Source organism: Ovis aries, chromosome 5 (genome assembly GCF_016772045.2).
Source record: "Ovis aries strain OAR_USU_Benz2616 breed Rambouillet chromosome 5, ARS-UI_Ramb_v3.0, whole genome shotgun sequence".
Taxonomy (NCBI): domain Eukaryota; kingdom Metazoa; phylum Chordata; class Mammalia; order Artiodactyla; family Bovidae; genus Ovis; species Ovis aries.
In genome coordinates, this window is record NC_056058.1 from 20,339,823 (window position 1) to 20,357,424 (window position 17,602).

Below are 17,602 nucleotides of genomic sequence, written 5' to 3' on the forward strand. Positions count from 1 at the left end.
ACCCTCTGCCACATGCCCACTAAGGCTAAGTTGCTTGTGGTTGTAGCCCCAGCACAGAAAGTCTGTTCCATCATGGAGACTCAAGAAATGTCTGTTGAATAAAAATCCCCTTGGCCCTTTTACATATGTTGCATAGTATTAAGACTGCAATACTTGAAGATACTTTTCATTTATCACTTATTTTTTCCCAGTCCTGTGGACTAAGCAAAAATAAGCTGATTTTCAGTTGAACCCTAAATCCTGTGGATGATACCACAAATGGAATTGCTCAGAGCTCACATTGCAGGGGTTTGGGGAGGTGGGGGTCACTTGATAAGAAAATGGTATTCTGAAAGATTTCCTCTGGGCTCCAGGGAATCCTATATCCATGAACTGGCTGTTTTCCCAAAAGCTTTCTTCAGAAATCTCTTTAAAATTTGGAATCTGTTTGCCCATAGAAGTTAGCATTTCAATGACTTCCAAATCTAGTCAAAACAATCATATGACTGAACTGAAACACTGAAAGCAGAATTCTAAGTATAGATATGGAAGCAATATAACAGGGAAATGGAAGATGTTCAATTTAACACTTAGGACTGAATGCTTGAAATAGCATTTGTGTGCTTTAGCATAGAGTGGAGGGAGATAGATGACTGTGTTGAGATATCTCCGCCCTACTTCACCCTTTTGTAGGGGACACATTTCTTTCTCCTTGTGTAGGCTGGGCAAGCGGAGCTTTAAATTGACCAAGTCTGACTGTAGTCTCTTCTCCCCTTACTACTTAAGGCTTCAAGCTCTTTTCCTTGCTCTCCTCCCCTATCCCTTTCCCAGCCATGTATTGGGAGGAATGGGAGCATGACAAGCACACTAGCTAAATGTTAGGAGACTCATGCCACCTATGCCAACCTCCTGTCCTAATGAGCCTCCTAAGATAGGTGTCCTAATTGTTCACCTTTGAATTGAGGGGACAACCAGATCATTCTCTAAGGACACTTTTGGCTCAAGAAATGACACCAAAGGTTATTTCAAGTTTTGAAGCCCTGGGCATTAACTCCTATAAATTTTAACTTGATGGCACCTCAGCAAATGTAATTAAGTATAGAGAGGGTTCTAGAGAATAGGGCCACCAAAAGGCAGATCAGCTTTTGCTTCAAGCTGTTTTCCTTTTTCACCATTTCTTCCATTTCTATGTCTTAGGCATTCCAGGATCCATACCTCCTAAAATTCATTTAAGGACACCACAATTTTTTAAAAAAAAACATTCTCCAATGGGAGATAAGGGAGCCTGGAAACCTGGCTTGTAAACTACAGACTGCCTGTCAGCATGTATGGATGTGACTAGAGAAAGGATGTTGAAATATGATAATTGCTTCTTACAACAACAAAACTGTGAGGTCCTTGACTATTTAGAATCATTTCTAATTCACTTCTGTACCCTACGACCTACCATAATGCCTGACACAGAGTAAGGTGCTGAGTAAGTACTAATTCAGTGACTCAAAGCACTATATGTAATAAAGTAAGAATGACTGCCCTCTATTCTTTACAAAGTTAAGTTTTAATGATTAATTATTAATTAATAAGTGACTTTCTATGATCAGATTTTGAATTAAAAAATCCAGTGATTTTATTATGAAAATATTGTGGCTATATGTGTGCTTCAGTTCAGTTCAATTGTTCAGTTGTGTCCGACTCTTTGCAACCCCATGAACCACAGCACGCCAGGCCTCCCTGTCATCAGCAACTCCCAGAGTTTACTCAAACTCATGTCCATAGAGTTGGTGATGCCATCCAGCCATCTCTTCCTCTGTCGTCCCCTTTTCCTCCTGCCCCCAATCCCTCCCAGCATCAGGGTCTTCTCCAATGAGTCAACTCTTCACATGAGGTGGCCAAAGTATTGGAGTTTCAGCTTTAGCATCAGTCCTTCCAAAGAACATAAACAGTATTGGAGCATCACAGAAGAAGTCTGAGTTTTTCTAATTTTATCTGTACAGATAGTGTGTTTTAATGTTGTGAAATGTCATTTTTTTAAAATAAGATGGTTATTGTATACACAGTATGTTATCAGATGCAGCCAGATGGTCTATCCTCAGTGTATGGAGTGAGTGGTCATTCCCATGTTACTCCCTTTGGGCAGAGAAAGAGACCTGAGCCTCAGGGCACTAGGAGGGGAGCCCTTGTGGAACTCTCTACCTTAACCACAAAGCTACTCAGAGATGTCCAGGAGGTAGCTTCTAGACAGGGGCTCAGAGATTCTGCTTGTCCCTAAGAAGAAACCTCCTGAAACCTAAGCACTTCTGATGCTTGGTTAGACTCTCAGGTTACCAAGGCTCCACAGCAAATTGGCGGCTCTAGGGACTGAGGTGCTCAGAAAACATTCGCTGTCACTGTAATGTGCTTTCAGTCCTCTCTCACCTTCCTGCACTGAGTCAGGCTTCCCTCTGGAGAGACTCTGCGTGCTTAGAGACCTCAAACTCCATTACCATGGCCTTCCTGGTAATGTTGCTAAGGAGACTGGCCCAAGTATCAGTACCAGGTGTTGGGCCCAGCTAACTACGTCTTCCCAGAAGCCACCACGTTACTGCGTCTTCCCAGAAGCCGCCGCGCGACTCGGCGGAGATAAAAAGGCGGGAGTGAGGCAGGCCGCTCCAGGCCAGGGTGGGGGTTGGCGCTGTAGGCCTTTCGGTTTTTCTCACTTTTTCCGTTCCTCTCTGGCTGCCTCGCAGGCCTGGACTCTGGTTCCATAGGACTGTAGCTCGGTTCCGCAGAAAGACGACGAGACAGGCCGTCCAGGGCTAAGAGGCCTCTGGGGCCTGGCAGTGGGGTGGCAATGTGGTCACTAGGGGTATATACCCGCAAAAAGCAGGCCGGCGGTAGGCTCAACCTAACCCCAACGCCAGGTGTAGGTGCCCGGGCCAAGGCGGAGGCCCCGTCACGGCCCGGCCGAAAGCTCTTTGCCCACTGTAAGCTCCGCGGGGCTGGGTCATGGCGCAGGATGCGGGGTGGGCAAGAGCCAAGGGCGGGGGCAGTTGGGCCTCAGCCCCAAGGCTCCCCAAGGCCTGCAGGCAGGCCTCTGGGGCTTTTATCCTGAAACGTGTCACCCTATCTGTAGGCCTGAAAAGAAATGGCAAAACGCGTGGTTTGCAGAAAATCGCGGAAAAATCTGAGCGGAGTGGTCACGGAGGTGTCAGCTCTCGGCCACCGAGGTGTGTATACACAAGTAACAGCCCCATGCCTCTGGCCACCTCAAAATTTCAGTCCTGATTTGATCCTAATAACCTCTCATTCTAAGAGTCAATAAAGAAGAGTCAGTGAAGGCAATGTGTTCTGATTTGGCTCTTCTCAGAACACAGAACCGGGAATCTGACTTAGGAAAGAGAGATATTTTGTTTTAAAGAGGGAAATTCGGCCAAGTTGCCTAAAGGCAAGTGAGATATAATCTCCAGGAAAGCCTTCCCGGGGTATTGGGTGTTGATAAAATTCAGGAACTATGTTCTTGTGGCTAATGATGACCCCCATAGAGCCTTTCAGATTCTGAACAGCGTGAACAGTGATCAGGAGTGTGGAAAGCCAAGTCCAGACACTACAAACTAATTGTGTTGTTTGTTTGTTAGCACTAAATTAAGAGTTACAGGAGAGAAAAGCCTGCCTGAAAATAGCACTAGTGAAGAGACCCAGGATGAGAAGATTGCTCTATTGAGTGTACGTATGTTTCTCCTCTGGTCCTTGGATAAACTTAGTGTAGAGACTAGTGATACCTAATGTACCTCTGAAAGAAAGTATAATGTGATCTTTGTTCAATAGAGACTACATAACTTTCCAGTGTTTTTATACATACTGATGCTGTGGCTTTAGATAGGGCCTTTTTCTGATTCTGGTAGACTCATAGCCATGCATTTTTATTTTTCTTTCCTTTGTAAAAGATTTAAGAAATATTCATTACTGGCTAATTTTCTGTGTGACAGATATAAAGTGCTTCTTGGACGGAGGAGCCTGGTAGGCTGCAGTCCATGGGGTCGCTAAGAGTCAGACATGACTGAGCGACTTCACCTTCACTTTTCACTTTCCTGCACTGGAGAAGGAAATGGCAACCCACTCCAGTGTTCTTGCCTGGAGAATCCCAGGGACGGGGGAGCCTGGTGGGCTTCTGTCTATGGTGTCGCACAGAGTCAGACATGACTGAAGCGACTTAGCAGCAGTAGCAGCAGTAATTCTGCTATGTTTGGTAGCACACATTTTAAAGCCATTTTCATGTTTTCTCATTTGATTTACATTAACAATTAGAAACAGAGGATTCCTTATCATTAGAATATTATACAACTTCCTGATCTACTGTACTTAATATGGATTCTGTAAATATTTTACAGATGTATAGCAGTAGTTTGGGCTTTCCTGGTGGTTCATATGGTAAAGAATCTGCCTGTAATGCAGGAGACCTGGGTTTGATCCCTGGGTGGGGAAGATCCCCTGGAAAAGGAAATGTCTACCCACTCTAGTGTTCTAGCCTGGAGCAGTAGTTTGGAGAAACTCAGATTTTAAAAATTGCTTGTGACTCATATGACGTTGGAGAAGGCAATGGCAACCCACTCCAGTACTCTGAAGCACAACTGAAGCAACTTAGCAGCAGTAGCAGCAGCATATGATATTAGCATTAAATTTGATAGTCATAATCCAGCATTTTAGCTTGCATATTTCTCTATGACATGTTTTTTTGGGGAGGGCAACTTTGACAAAATGCATTTCCCCAGATTTTAACGGTGTTAAGTATGGGGTCCCACAGAGTCGGACCCGACTCAGAGCACAGAGACAGCCAAGCTCACTTGTGCTGTGATAGAAGTCATCATGGAGAAGGCAATGGCAACCCACTCCAGTATCCTTGCCTGGAAAATCCCAGGGTCAGCAGAGCCTGGTGGGCTGCCATCTATGGGGTCGCACAGAGTTGGACACAACTGAAGCAACTTAGCAGCAGGCATACTGTAATTTCTATAACTATTTTTTGTGGTTGAGAGGGTGAGATTGTTTGCAAGGTTTTGCTGTTTTAGATATCAGTAGATATCCTACCACAGAAATTGTTTTTATATACCTCAAATTGTTATCCTAAGATAAATATGTTGTAATGGGTCAAGGGTTGGATTATGTTTAAACTTTTTATTTTATTTATTTCATTCTGTCCAGTTGGCACCATCTTATCTGAAACTTAAAAATATATATAGATGTAGATATATAGATATATCTGATAAATGAAAAATAGCATGTTGTTTACTTTCCATTTCTTTGAATGCTAGTAAAGTTGATACTTTTTCTCATTTTATTGGTCGTTAGTGTAACTTTTTGAAATACTTATTTGTTATATATTGAAGATAGTTGTACTTTACACACATATGTAACAAATATTTCCACATTTGTTTGTTTGCCTTTTATTTTACTTTTGGTATTTTAGACTTATTTATCAATCATTTTCTTTTTATTTATTTTGCTTTTGTATTTAGAGGGGAAAAAATTCCTTCTTGCCTAGGGGATTAGAAAAATATTCATCTTTATCTTCTCGTTGCTGGTTTATCAGGGACTTCCCTTCCCTGGTAGCTCAGCTGGTAAAGAATCTGCCTGCAATACAGGGAACCCCAGTTGGAATTCTGGGTCAGGAATCACTGGAGAAGGGCTAGGCTGCCCACTTCAGTATTCTTGAGCTTCCCTGGTGTTTCAGACAGTAAAGAATCCTCCTGCAATGTGGGAGACCTGGGTTCTATCCCTGGGTTGGGAAGATCCCCTGAAGGGAAAGTCTACCCACTCCAGTATTCTGGTCTGGAGGATTCCATGGACTGAATAAGTCCATGGGGTCACAAAGAGTTGGACATGACTGAGTGACTTTGATTTTCGTAACTGAGTGACTTTCATTTTCACTTTGCTGGTTTATCCCGCAATAGTTACTGACTAGTATATTTTTGACACCCTGGGTATGTCCACAGTATTATATTTTAAGATTTAATATTATATATCAGATTACATTTATATCAGTAAGCTGAAAAATGTTTTAAATATGAAAGTGATACACAAAGTTAACATTAGTTTTGCATTTTTTAAATAACCAAATCAATGTTTTTATAATATAAAAATATTCCATCTCATAATTTGTGCTATATGTTTAATTCTTATTTCACATAGGAGTCAGTGACAGATGACCTCCAGGCTGACAGTAGTTCATCAAATAGTAAACAAGTAACAGGTAAGACTGGCAATGTGAACTCCTTCAACTTACTTTCTTACAAACATAAACATCCATTTGTGTCTGTCTTATCTTCCCATCTCAGTAGAAAAGATGTCTTTCTCCTGGTCCTTCTGCCTGTGCTCTGGACTTCATCCTCAAAGCCTTCAAACACAATTGTGATAAGTGTTACAAAAGTGAGGTAGACTTGACTGTAACTGAATTTAGTTGAAGAGATTAGGGAAGGCTTTCATGAGGGAGTGGTAATTTACTTGAGATCTGAAGAAAAGTAGAGCTTAACTAAACAGAAAGATGAATAAAGAGAAATCCAGGCAGAGGGAACAGAGGAGGAAATGTGATAATAAGATAAGGTTGGACAGATAAGACCTTCCATAGCCCTGTAGGCCATGCCAAAGATATTTATCTTCGGAGCAGCAGGAAGCTGCTGAAGTCTTTTAAATAGGGAATAATATGATCATATTCGTTACTGTATGCGAAGAAGCAGGAGTGGATGTAAATAGGCGTCCTTTGGGAGGCTGCTGCAATAGTAAAGGGGAGGAATGATAGCACTTTATACCAACAGATGACAGTGGAAATGGAAATAAGTGGATATATGTATGGTTATTGTGGGAAATGAAATTGACAGAATTTACAGATGAAGTTTGAAGATGGAGGTGTCAAAGGTGACACGTGTTTCTGGTCTGCATAACTGAGTGTAAGGTGGTGCTGCCATTCACTGAAAAAAATCTTGTTTGAGGGAAAAATCATAAATTCTCTCTTTAATATATTAAGTAATGGGTGCCTTTAAGATGACTAGTAATTCAAATAGGGAGTTGAATATGGAGGGCTGCTGATAAAAATTTGGTGTAATTGAACTTATTTTTGAAAACAAAAAAGGATGTCATTACTACACCAGAAAGCCTGAGGAATTCTTAAAGACAGATGAGATCAGACTGATACATATATGAAGAGTAGAGAAAAACCACTGAAGAGGTAAGAGTACCTCCGGAGATACACTTAACTCAAAACACTTGGTCAATAAATGTGAAACACTATAATAGATGGGACCCTGAAGGAGTTGTCAAAATGATGGATTAAGCACTACATTTAGGCAGTGTATGACCTGGCCCCCTACTCATCCCCTTCTTATATTGGAAACACTGACAACTTAGTGCTTGCTGCCAGGTCAGAACCCTAGGAGTTACTGCCTAGCAAAGTGAATTAAGACTTCATTTTGGCTCCTTAGGATCAATGTTGGAGCTGGAGAGAGAACCAGAAGAGTCTGAAGTAACTCCAGATTGCCATACGGATAGCAAAGGGGCAGAAAAATTTAAAAATATAGATTATGCTATACTTGTTAATCCCAGGGAAAAGATACATAATGGCTCTCTGAAGTGGGAATTCTGATATTGGAGACTTCCAGTGTGGATACTAACCAAATAGGGCAGTGCCCCCATGCAACCTAGGGCTTCCCAGGTGGCTCAGTGGTAAAGAACCTGCCAGCCAACTCAGGAGATGTGGGTTCATTCCCTCAGTCGAGAAGATCCCCTGGAGGAGGAAATGGCAACCTACTCCAGTATTCTTGTCTAGAAAATCCAATGAACAGAGGAGCCTGATGGGCTACAATCTATAGGGTCACAAAGAGTCAGACACAGCTTAGCAACTGAGCTTGCAGGCACTCCCGTGTAGCCTACAATGCCCAGAAAATACAGGAGAACATCCCCACTCAGAACATAAGTCCCCAGAATGTCGCATCACTCTTCTAAAATCTCCAGAGGTAGGTTGTTTTTTTGGAATTTATATTCTCTGCCATGTAAACAGAAATTCTCAAATAGACATATGAACAGACAATCAAAAACAGTCAAATCTTTGAAGAATACCAATGCCATGGAAGAGAGATCACAAATGCACCAAACAAAAGAATCAAAACCTGAAGGGATGATAATAAGCTTTAAATAACTCTTTAGAGACAAGAGGTAATTGAATCCATAATGTAATAGGCTGCTATAAAAAATTATAGTCCCAGGAAACTAAAAATATAAAATTTTGAAACAATAAATCAACCTAATATTGGGATGTATTCAGCTGAAAATCAAATAAGCTAGGTAGAAAATACAGGAATTTTCTTAAAATATAGTGTAAAAGAACATGGAAAGTGCTTCAGTTCAGTTCAGTCGCTCAGTTGTGTCCGATTCTTTGCGACCCCATGAATCGCAGCATGCCAGGCCTCCCTGTCCATCACCATCTCCCGGAGTTCACTCAAACTCACGTCCATCGAGTCGGTGATGCCATCCAGCCATCTCATCCTCTGCTGTCCCCTTCTCCTCCTGCCCCCAATCCCTCCCAGCATCAGGAGTCTTTTCCAATGAGTCAGCTCTTCACATGAGGTGGCCAAAGTACTGGACTTTCAGCTTTAGCATCATTCCTTCCAATGAACACCCAGGACTGATCTCCTTTAGGATGGACTTGTTGGATCTCCTTGCAGTCCAAGGGACTCTCAAGAGTCTTCTCCAACATCACAGTTCAAAAGCATCAATTCTTTGGTGCTCAGCTTTCTTCACAGTCCAGCTCTCGCATCCATACATGACCACAGGAAAAACCATAGCCTTGACGAGACAGACCTTTGTTAGCAAAGTGATATCTCTGCTTTTCAATATGCTATCTAGGTTGGTCATAACTTTCCTTCCAAGGAGTAAGTATCTTTTAATTTCATGGCTGCAGTCACCATCTGCAGTGATTTTGGAGCCCCAAAATATAAAGTCTGACACTGTTTCCACAGTTTCCCCATCTATTTTACATGAAGTGATGGGACCAGATACCATGATCTTAGTTTTCGGAATGCTGAGCTTTAAGCTAACTTTTTCACTCTCCTCTTTCACTTTCATCAAGAGGCTCTTTTGTTCCTCTTCACTTTCTGCCATAAGGGTGGTGTCATCTGCATATCTGAGGTGATTGATATTTCTCCTGGCAATCTTGATTCCAGCTTGTGCTTCTTCCAGCCCAGCGTTTCTCATGATCTACTCTGCATAGAAGTTAAATAAGCAGGGTGACAATATACAGCCTTGATGTACTCCTTTTCCTATTTGGAACCACTCTGTTGTTCCATATCCAGTTCTAACTGTTGAACTAACATATAGGGTTCTCAAGAGGCAGGTCAGGTGGTCTGGTATTCCCATCTCTTTCAGAATTTTCCACAGTTTATTGTGATCCACACAGTCAAAGGCTTTGGCATAATCAATAAAGCAGAAATAGATGTTTTTCTGGAACTCTCTTGCTTTTTTGATGATCCAGAGGATGTTGGCAATTTGATCTCTAGTTCCTCTGCCTTTTCTAAAACCAGCTTGAACATGTGGAAGTTTCCGGTTCATGTATTGCTGAAGCCTGGCTTGGAGAATTTTGAGCATTACTTTACTAGCATGTGAGATGGGTGCAATTGTGCAGTAGTTTGAGCATTCTTTGGCATTGCCTTTCTTTGGGATTGGAATGAAAACTGACCTTTTCCAGTCCTGTGGCCACTGCTGAGTTTTCCAAATTTGCTGGCATATTGAGTGCAGCACTTCACAGCATCATCTTTCAGGATTTGAAATACCTCAACTGGAATTCTATCACCTCCACTAGCTTTGTTCGTAGTGATGCTTTCTAAGGTCCACTTGACTTCACATTCCAGGATGTCTGGCTCTAGGTGAGTGATCACACCATTGTGATTATCTTGGTTTTGAAGATCTTTTTTGTACAGTTCTTCTGTGTATTCTTGCCACCTCTTCTTAATATCTTCTGCTTCTGTTAGGTCCATATCATTTCTGTCCTTTATTGAGTCTATCTTTGCATGAAATGTTCCCTTGGTATCTCTAATTTTCATGAAGAGATCTCTAGGCTTTCCCATTCTGTTGTTTTCCTCTATTTCTTTGCATTGATCGCTGAGGAAGGCTTTCTCATCTCTTCTTGCTATTCTTTGGAACTCTGCATTCAGATGCTTATATCTTTCCTTTTCTCCTTTGCTTTTCACTTCTCTTCTTTTCACAGCTATTTGTAAGGCCTCCCCAGTCAGCCATTTTGCTTTTTTGCATTTCTTTTCCATGGGTATGGTTTTAATCCCTGTCTCCTGCACAGTGTCATGAACCTCAGTCCATAGTTCATCAGGCACTCTATTTATCAGATCTAGACAAATGCTTTTCCCTCCTTCTTCCTTCTTTGCCTAGTTAACTTCTGCTACTTCTTCAAATATTCAGGTGCCATCAGGTGCCATCTCTTTTGGAAGCCTCTCCTGACTGCTCTTCTCTCTTTCTAGATGAGTTGTTCTCCCCTGGTAGTTCCATGGCACTGTCATAGGACTCAAAACAACAGTATAATATTTGTTCCTCTAGGCCCTAAAGCTGTTAAGAATAAGCACTGCCTTTTATCTTCCTATTCCATGCTTGAGACATAATATAATTTTAAATGTTTGTTGAATGAGTTTTCTACTCTATTTAAAGGAAATAAACAATTTTATCATAATCAATATTTTAAGAAATTGTAGTTTAAATATATGATAAATGTCCTTGGTTACTAGCTTTATCAAGTTGATGTGTGAAAGGTATGAGAAAATAGAAGATAGACTGTCTCTAATTAACAAACTAGCTGTATCTGAGTTTGTTTGATATTTGATTGATATTTGAGACATAGAATACTTTATACTACAATAAAATATAAATGGTTAGGTTTTGAGCAACCCACAGAATTCTATTTAACATATAATTGTTTTAATTCTGTCTTGGAATCTAGAAGTTTTGCAACATGATTAAAATTAACTCAGGATTTCATGTTTAATATGAAGGATTGAACAGATTTATTTATTCCTTCTGAACACACTAAAATATCAATAAAGGCATAAAAAAGGCATGAGGCCATAATGTAGAGAAAAAGAGAAGAAACCTTAGCTGACAAGAGATAATCAACAAAAGTTTGGAATTTGCAATATAAATGAATAAAGTTTAATAGTCCTAATGATAAAAAAAGGCTGAAACTAGGACAAACCATGAAGTGAAATGATGCAGGCTGAAGGTTCAGGAATTAGAGACATCACATATTCCACATATTTGTGAAGGAATAGGTAGAGATAATGTTGAAAATAGGATTTTTGGAAATCTTTAAAAGTAGCAGTTAGATACTATGATCCCTCCCCCAGGACAATGTAGCCAGGCAGCTACTCTTATTCCCACCATGGCTGTCCAGAGACATTGAAGCAAAGGGATCCTCAGTACTGCTGAGAGCAGGGGTGCTATACTGAAAACTAGCAGTGAGAGGTGGGAGGAGGAGGGAAGGGAATTAAGTAAAGTCTGTTTACTTACCTCAGACTCATTACACTCAGGAAAATACACCCTAGTTAAAAGCCTGGAGAGTTCCTCTCTTGGAAACTTCTCTGACCAGGAGAAGACCTATATTCTGGCAGTAATGATCTGGCTCCTGTCCAAGTACACTTCAGTAAAGCCCATACTGCTTCCTAAACCTCACTTATGAATCCAGTTTCCAGCAGCTCTTTAGTGCCTCATTCTTAAACATTCAAGAATTACCAGACATTTAAGGAATTATACAAATTTAATATGTATAAAATTAAAGTTAGATACCAAATAAAAAGAAACTTGAAGAACACAGACAATGCAAGAAAAAAACCTTTTAAGTCATATTTTCATTATTATTCTCAGTGTGATGAAGAAACATGTCCATGAAATGAGTGTAGGCTACAAAAAAAAGGAGCATTCAGGGAACAAAAAGAAAACTTAAAAATATGAAATCAGGAATAAAACATTCTATGAAGGATTGGGTGATCAATTTAAGGAAAAACTCCAAAATTTGCACAGATGTTAAAGAGAAGATAAAAGAAATAGTGGTGACACAACTCTGTGAGTAAACTAAACCCACAAAATTGTATCCTTTAAAACATTGGGATTTATGGAATATGAATTGTATTTCAATAAAGCTGCTTTATAATTTTTATAAATTTTTATAAAAATTTTTATAATTTTAAAAAGAAAAATTATAACTTGAGCCCAGGCATTCTAATATCTGAAAAACAGTAGTTCCAGATATTATAAAGTAAACTGGATGGAATTATTAACCACATGAAACTAGAAATTTTTTAGAATTAAAAATGATGATGAGTGTACATATTTTTCATTTTAATTTTTTAATATAAATTTATACATTTTAATTGGAGGCTAATACTTTACAATATTGTATTGGTTTTGCCATACATTGACATGAATCCGCCATGGGTGTACATGTGTTCCCCATCCTGAACCCACCTCCCTCCCCATCCCATCCCTCTGGGTCATCCCAGTGCACCAGCCCTGAGCATCCTGTATCATGCATCAAACCTGGACTGGTGATTCATTTCACATATGATAATATACATGTTTCAATGCCATTCTCCCAAATCATCCCATCCTCGCCCTCTCCCAGAGTCCAAAAGACTGTTCTATACACCTGTGTCTCGTTTGCAGTCTCGTATACAGCATTATCATTACCATCTTTCTAAATTCCACATATATGCGTTATTATACTGTATTGGTGTTTTTCTTTCTGGCTTACTTCACTCTATATAATAGGCTCCAGTTTCATCCACCTCATTAGAACTGATTCCAATGTATTCTTTTTAATGGCTGAGTAATACTCCATTGTGTATATGTACCACACCTTTCTTATCCATTCATCTGCTGATGGACATCTAGGTTGCTTCCATGTCCTGGCTATTATAAACAGTGCTGCGATGAACATTGTGTCTGTTTCAAATCTGGTTTCCTTCGTGTGTATGCCTAGCAGTGAGATTGCTGGGCCGTATGCCAGTTAAGGAATCTCCACACTGTTCTCCATAGTGGCTGTACTAGTTTGCATTCCCACCAGCAGTGTAAGAGGCTTCCCTTTTCTCCATACCCACTCCAGCATTTATTGCTTGTAGACTTTTGGCTAGCAGCCATTCTGACTGACGTGAAATGATACCTCATTGTGGTTTTGATTTGCATTTCTCTGATAATGAGTGATGTTGAGCATCTTTTCATGTGTTTGTTCAGTTCAGTTCAGTCACTCAGTCATGTCTGACTCTTTGTGACCCCATGAATCACAGCATGCCGGGCTTCCCTGTCCATCACCATCTCCTGGAGTTCACTCAGACTCATGTCCATCGAGTCTGTGATGCCATCAAGCCATCCCATCCTCGGTTGTCCCCTTCTCCTCCTGCCCCCAATCCCTCCCAGCATCAGAGTCTTTTCCAATGAGTCAGCTCTTCACATGACGTGGCCAAAGTACTGGAGTTTCAGCTTCAGCATCATTCCCTCCAAAGAAATCCCAGGGTTGATCTCTTTCAGAATGGACTGGTTGGATCTCCTTGCAGTCCAAGGGGCTCTCAAGAGTCTTCTCCAACACCACACTTCAAAAGCATCAATTCTTCGGCGCTCAGCCTTCTTCACAGTCCAACTCTCACATCCATACATGACCACAGGAGAAACCATAGCCTTGACTAGATGGACCTTAGTCGGCAAAGTAATGTCTCTGCTTTTGAATATGCTATCTAGGTTGCTCATAACTTTTCTTCCAAGGAGTAAGCGTCTTTTAATTTCATGGCTGCAGTCACCATCTGTGGTGATTTTGGAGCCCAAAAAAATAAAGTCTGAAACTGTTTCCACTGTTTCCCCGTCTATTTCCCATGAAGTGATGGGACTGGATGCCATGATCTTCGTTTTCTGAATGTTCATGTGTTTGTTAGACATCTATATGTCTTCTTTGGAGAAATGTCTGTTTAGTTCTTTGGCCCACTTTTTGATTGGGTCTTTTATTTTTCTGGAATTGAGCTGCAGGAGTTGCTTGTATATTTTTGAGATTAATTCTTTGTCAGTTGCTTCATTTGCTATTATTTTGTCCCATTCTGAAGGCTGTCTTTTCACCTTGCTTATAGTTTCCTTTGTTGTACAGAATCTTTTAATTTTAATTAGGTCCCATTTGTTTGTTTTTGCTTTTATTTCCAATATTCTGGGAGGTGGGTCACAGTGGATCCTGCTGTGATTTATGTTGGAGAGTGTTTTGCCTATGTTCTCCTCTAGGAATTTTATAGTTTCTGCTCTTACGTTTAGATCTGGTCTTACGTTTAATCCATTTTGAGTTTATTTTTTGGCATGGCGTTAGAAAGTGTTCTAGTTTCATTCTTTTACAAGTGGTTGACCAGTTTTCCCAGCACCACTTGTTAAAGAGATTGTCTTTTCTCCATTGTATATTCTTGCCTCCTTTGTCAAAGATAAGGTGTCCATAGGTGCGTGGATTTATCTCTGGGCTTTCTATTTTGTTCCATTGATCTATATTTCTGTCTTTGTGCCAGTACCATACTGTCTTATGACTGTGGCTTTGTAGTAGAGCCTGAAGTCAGTCCATTCTTCTTTCTCAAGATTGCTTTGGCTATTCGAGGTTTTTTGTATTTCCATATAAATTGTGAAATTATTTGTTCTAGCTCTCTGAAAAATACCATTGGTAGCTCGATAGGGATTGCATGGAATCTATAGATTGCTTTGGGGAGTATACTCATTTTCACTATATTGCTTCTTCCGATCCATGAACATGGTATATTTCTCCATCTATCAGTGTCCTCTTTGATTTCTTTCACCAGTGTTTTATAGTTTTCTATATATAGGTCTTTTGTTTCTTTGGGTAGATATATTCCTAAGTATTTTATTCCTTTTGTTGCAATGGTGAATGGAATTGTTTCCTTAATTTCTCTTTCTATTTTCTCATTATTAGTGTATAGGAATGCAAGGGATTTCTGTGTGTTGATTTTATATCCTGCAACTTTACTATATTCATTGATTAGCTCTAGTAATTTTCTGGTGGAGTCTTTAGGGTTTTCTATGTAGAGGATCATGTCATCTGCAAACAGTGAGAGTTTTACTTCTTCTTTTCCAATTTGGATTCCTTTATTTCTTTTTCTGCTCTGATTGCTGTGGCCAAAACTTCCAAAACTATGTTGAATAGTAGTGGTGAGAGTGGGCACCCTTGTCTTGTTCCTGACTTTAGGGGAAATGCTTTCAATTTTTCACCATTGAGGATAATGTTTGCTGTGGATTTGTCATATATAGCTTTTATTATGTTGAGGTATGTTCCTTCTAGTCCTGCTTTCTGGAGAGTTTTTATCATAAATGAATGCTGAATTTTGTCAAAGGCTTTCTCTGCATCTGTTGAGATAATCATATGGTTTTTATTTTTCAATTTGTTAGTGTGTTGTATTACATTGATTGATTTGCAGATATTGAAGAATCCTTGCATCCCTGGGATAAAGCCCACTTGGTCATGATGTATGATCTTTTTAATGTGTTGTTGGATTCTGTTTGCTAGAATTTTGTTAAGGATTTTTGCATCTATGTTCATCAGTGACATTGGTCTGTAGTTCTTTTTTTTTTTTTTTTTTCGTGGCATCTTTGTCAGGTTTTGCTATTAGGGTGATGGTGGCCTGATAGAATGAGTTTGGAAGTTTATCTTCCTCTGCAATTTTCTGGAAGAGTTTGAGTAGGAATTTAACTCTTCCTAAATTTTTGGTAGAATTCAGCTGTGAAGCTGTCTGGCCCTGGGCTTTTGTTTGCTGAAAGATTTCTGATTACAGTTTCAATTCCCATGCTTGTGATGGGTCTGCTAAGGTTTTCTGTTTCTTCCTGGTTCAGTTTTGGAAAGTTGTACTTTTCTAGGAATTTGTCCATTTCTTCCAAGTTGTCCGTTTTATTGGCCTATAGTTGCTGATAGTAGTCTCTTTGGTCCTTTGTATTTCTGTGTTGTCTGTTGTGATCTCTCCATTTTCATTTCTAATTTTATTGATTTGATTTTTCTCCCTTTGTTTCTTGATGAGTCTGGCTAATGGTTTGTCAATTTTATTTATCTTCTCAAATAAGCAGCTTTTGGCTTTGTTGATTTTTGCTATGATCTCTTTTGTGTGTTTTGCATTTATTTCTGCCCTAATTTTTCAGATTTCTTTCCTTCTCCTAAACCTGGGGTTTTTCATTTCTTCATTTTCTAGTTGCTTTAGGTGTTAAGTTAGGTTATTTATTTGACTTTTTTCTTGTTTCTTGAGGTATGCCTGTATTGCTATGAACCATCCCCTTAACACTGCTTTTACCATGACCCACAGGTTTTGGGATGTTGTGTTTTCATTTTCATTCATTTCTATGCATATTTTGATTTCCTTTTTGATTTCCTCTGTGATTTGTTGGTTATTCAGCAGTGTGTTGTTCAGCCTTCATGTGTTGGAATTTTTAATAGTTTTGCTCTTGTAATTGAGATCTAATCTTACTGCATTGTGGTCAGAAAAGATGCTTGGAATGATTTCAATTTTTTAAAATTTACCAAGGCTAGATTTATGGCCCAGGATATGATCTATCCTGGAGAAGGTTCCTTGTGTGCTTGAGAAAAAAGTGAAATTTATTGTTTTGGGATGAAATGTCCTATAGATATCAATTAGGTCTAACTGATCTATTGTATCATTTACAGTTTGTTTCCCTGTTAATTTTCTGTTTGGTTGATCTATCCATAGGTGTGAGTGGGGTATTAAAGTCTCACACTATTATTGTGTTGTTGCTAATTTCCCCTTTCATACTTGTTAGCATTTGTCTTACATATTGCAGGGCTCCTATGTTGGGTGCATATATATTTATAATTGTTATATCTTCTTCTTGGATTGATCCTTTGATCATTATGTAGTGTCCTTTGTCTCTTTTCACAGCCTTTGTTTTAAAGTCTATTTCATCTGATATGAGTATTGCTACTCCTGCTTTCTTTTGGTCTCCATTTGCATGGAATATCTTTTTCCAGCCCTTCACTTTCAGTCTGTATGTGTCCCTTGTTTTGATGTGGATCTCTTGTAGGCAACATATATAGGGGTCTTGTTTTTGTATCCATTCAGCCAATCTTTGTCTTTTGGTTGTGGCATTCAGCCCATTTACATTTAAGGTAATTACTGATAAGTATGATCCCATTGACATTTATTGTTTTGGGTTCGAGTTTATACACCCTGTCTGTGTTTCCTGTCTAGAGAAGATCCTTTAGCATTTGCTGGAGAGCTGGTCTGGTGGTGCTGAATTCTCTCAGCTTTGGCTTGTCTATAATGCTTTTGATTTCTCCTTCATATTTGAATGAGATCCTTGCTGGGTACAGTAATCTGGGCTGTAGTTATTTTCTTTTATCACTTTAAGTATGTCCTGCCATTCCCTTCTGGACTGGAGAGTTTCTGTTGAAAGATTAGCTGTTATCCTTATGGGAATCCCCTTGTGTGTTATTTGTTGTTTTTCCCTTGCTGCTTTTAATATTTGTTCTTTGTGTTTGATCTTTGTTCTTTTGATTAATATGTGCCTTGGGGTGTTTGGGACTCTCTGGGTTTCTTGGACTTGGGTGATTATTTCCTTCCCCATTTTAGGGAAG

The 17,602-nt window shown here is 39.6% G+C and overlaps 1 protein-coding gene across 1 annotated transcript in view; it reads left to right on the forward strand.

Moving 5' to 3' along the window:
• The first annotated feature begins 2,572 nt into the window (after positions 1-2,572).
• The window catches only part of MEIKIN (meiotic kinetochore factor), a 139,566-nt gene continuing 124,536 nt past the window's right edge, over positions 2,573-17,602 (forward strand). Inside the window, exons 1-4 of the mRNA XM_027970580.3 lie at positions 2,573-2,921; positions 3,092-3,185; positions 3,594-3,681; positions 6,142-6,202. Coding sequence (XP_027826381.2) covers positions 2,810-2,921; positions 3,092-3,185; positions 3,594-3,681; positions 6,142-6,202 — 355 coding nt within the window. The 5' untranslated portion in view covers positions 2,573-2,809. The remainder of the gene's footprint in view (positions 2,922-3,091; positions 3,186-3,593; positions 3,682-6,141; positions 6,203-17,602) is intronic.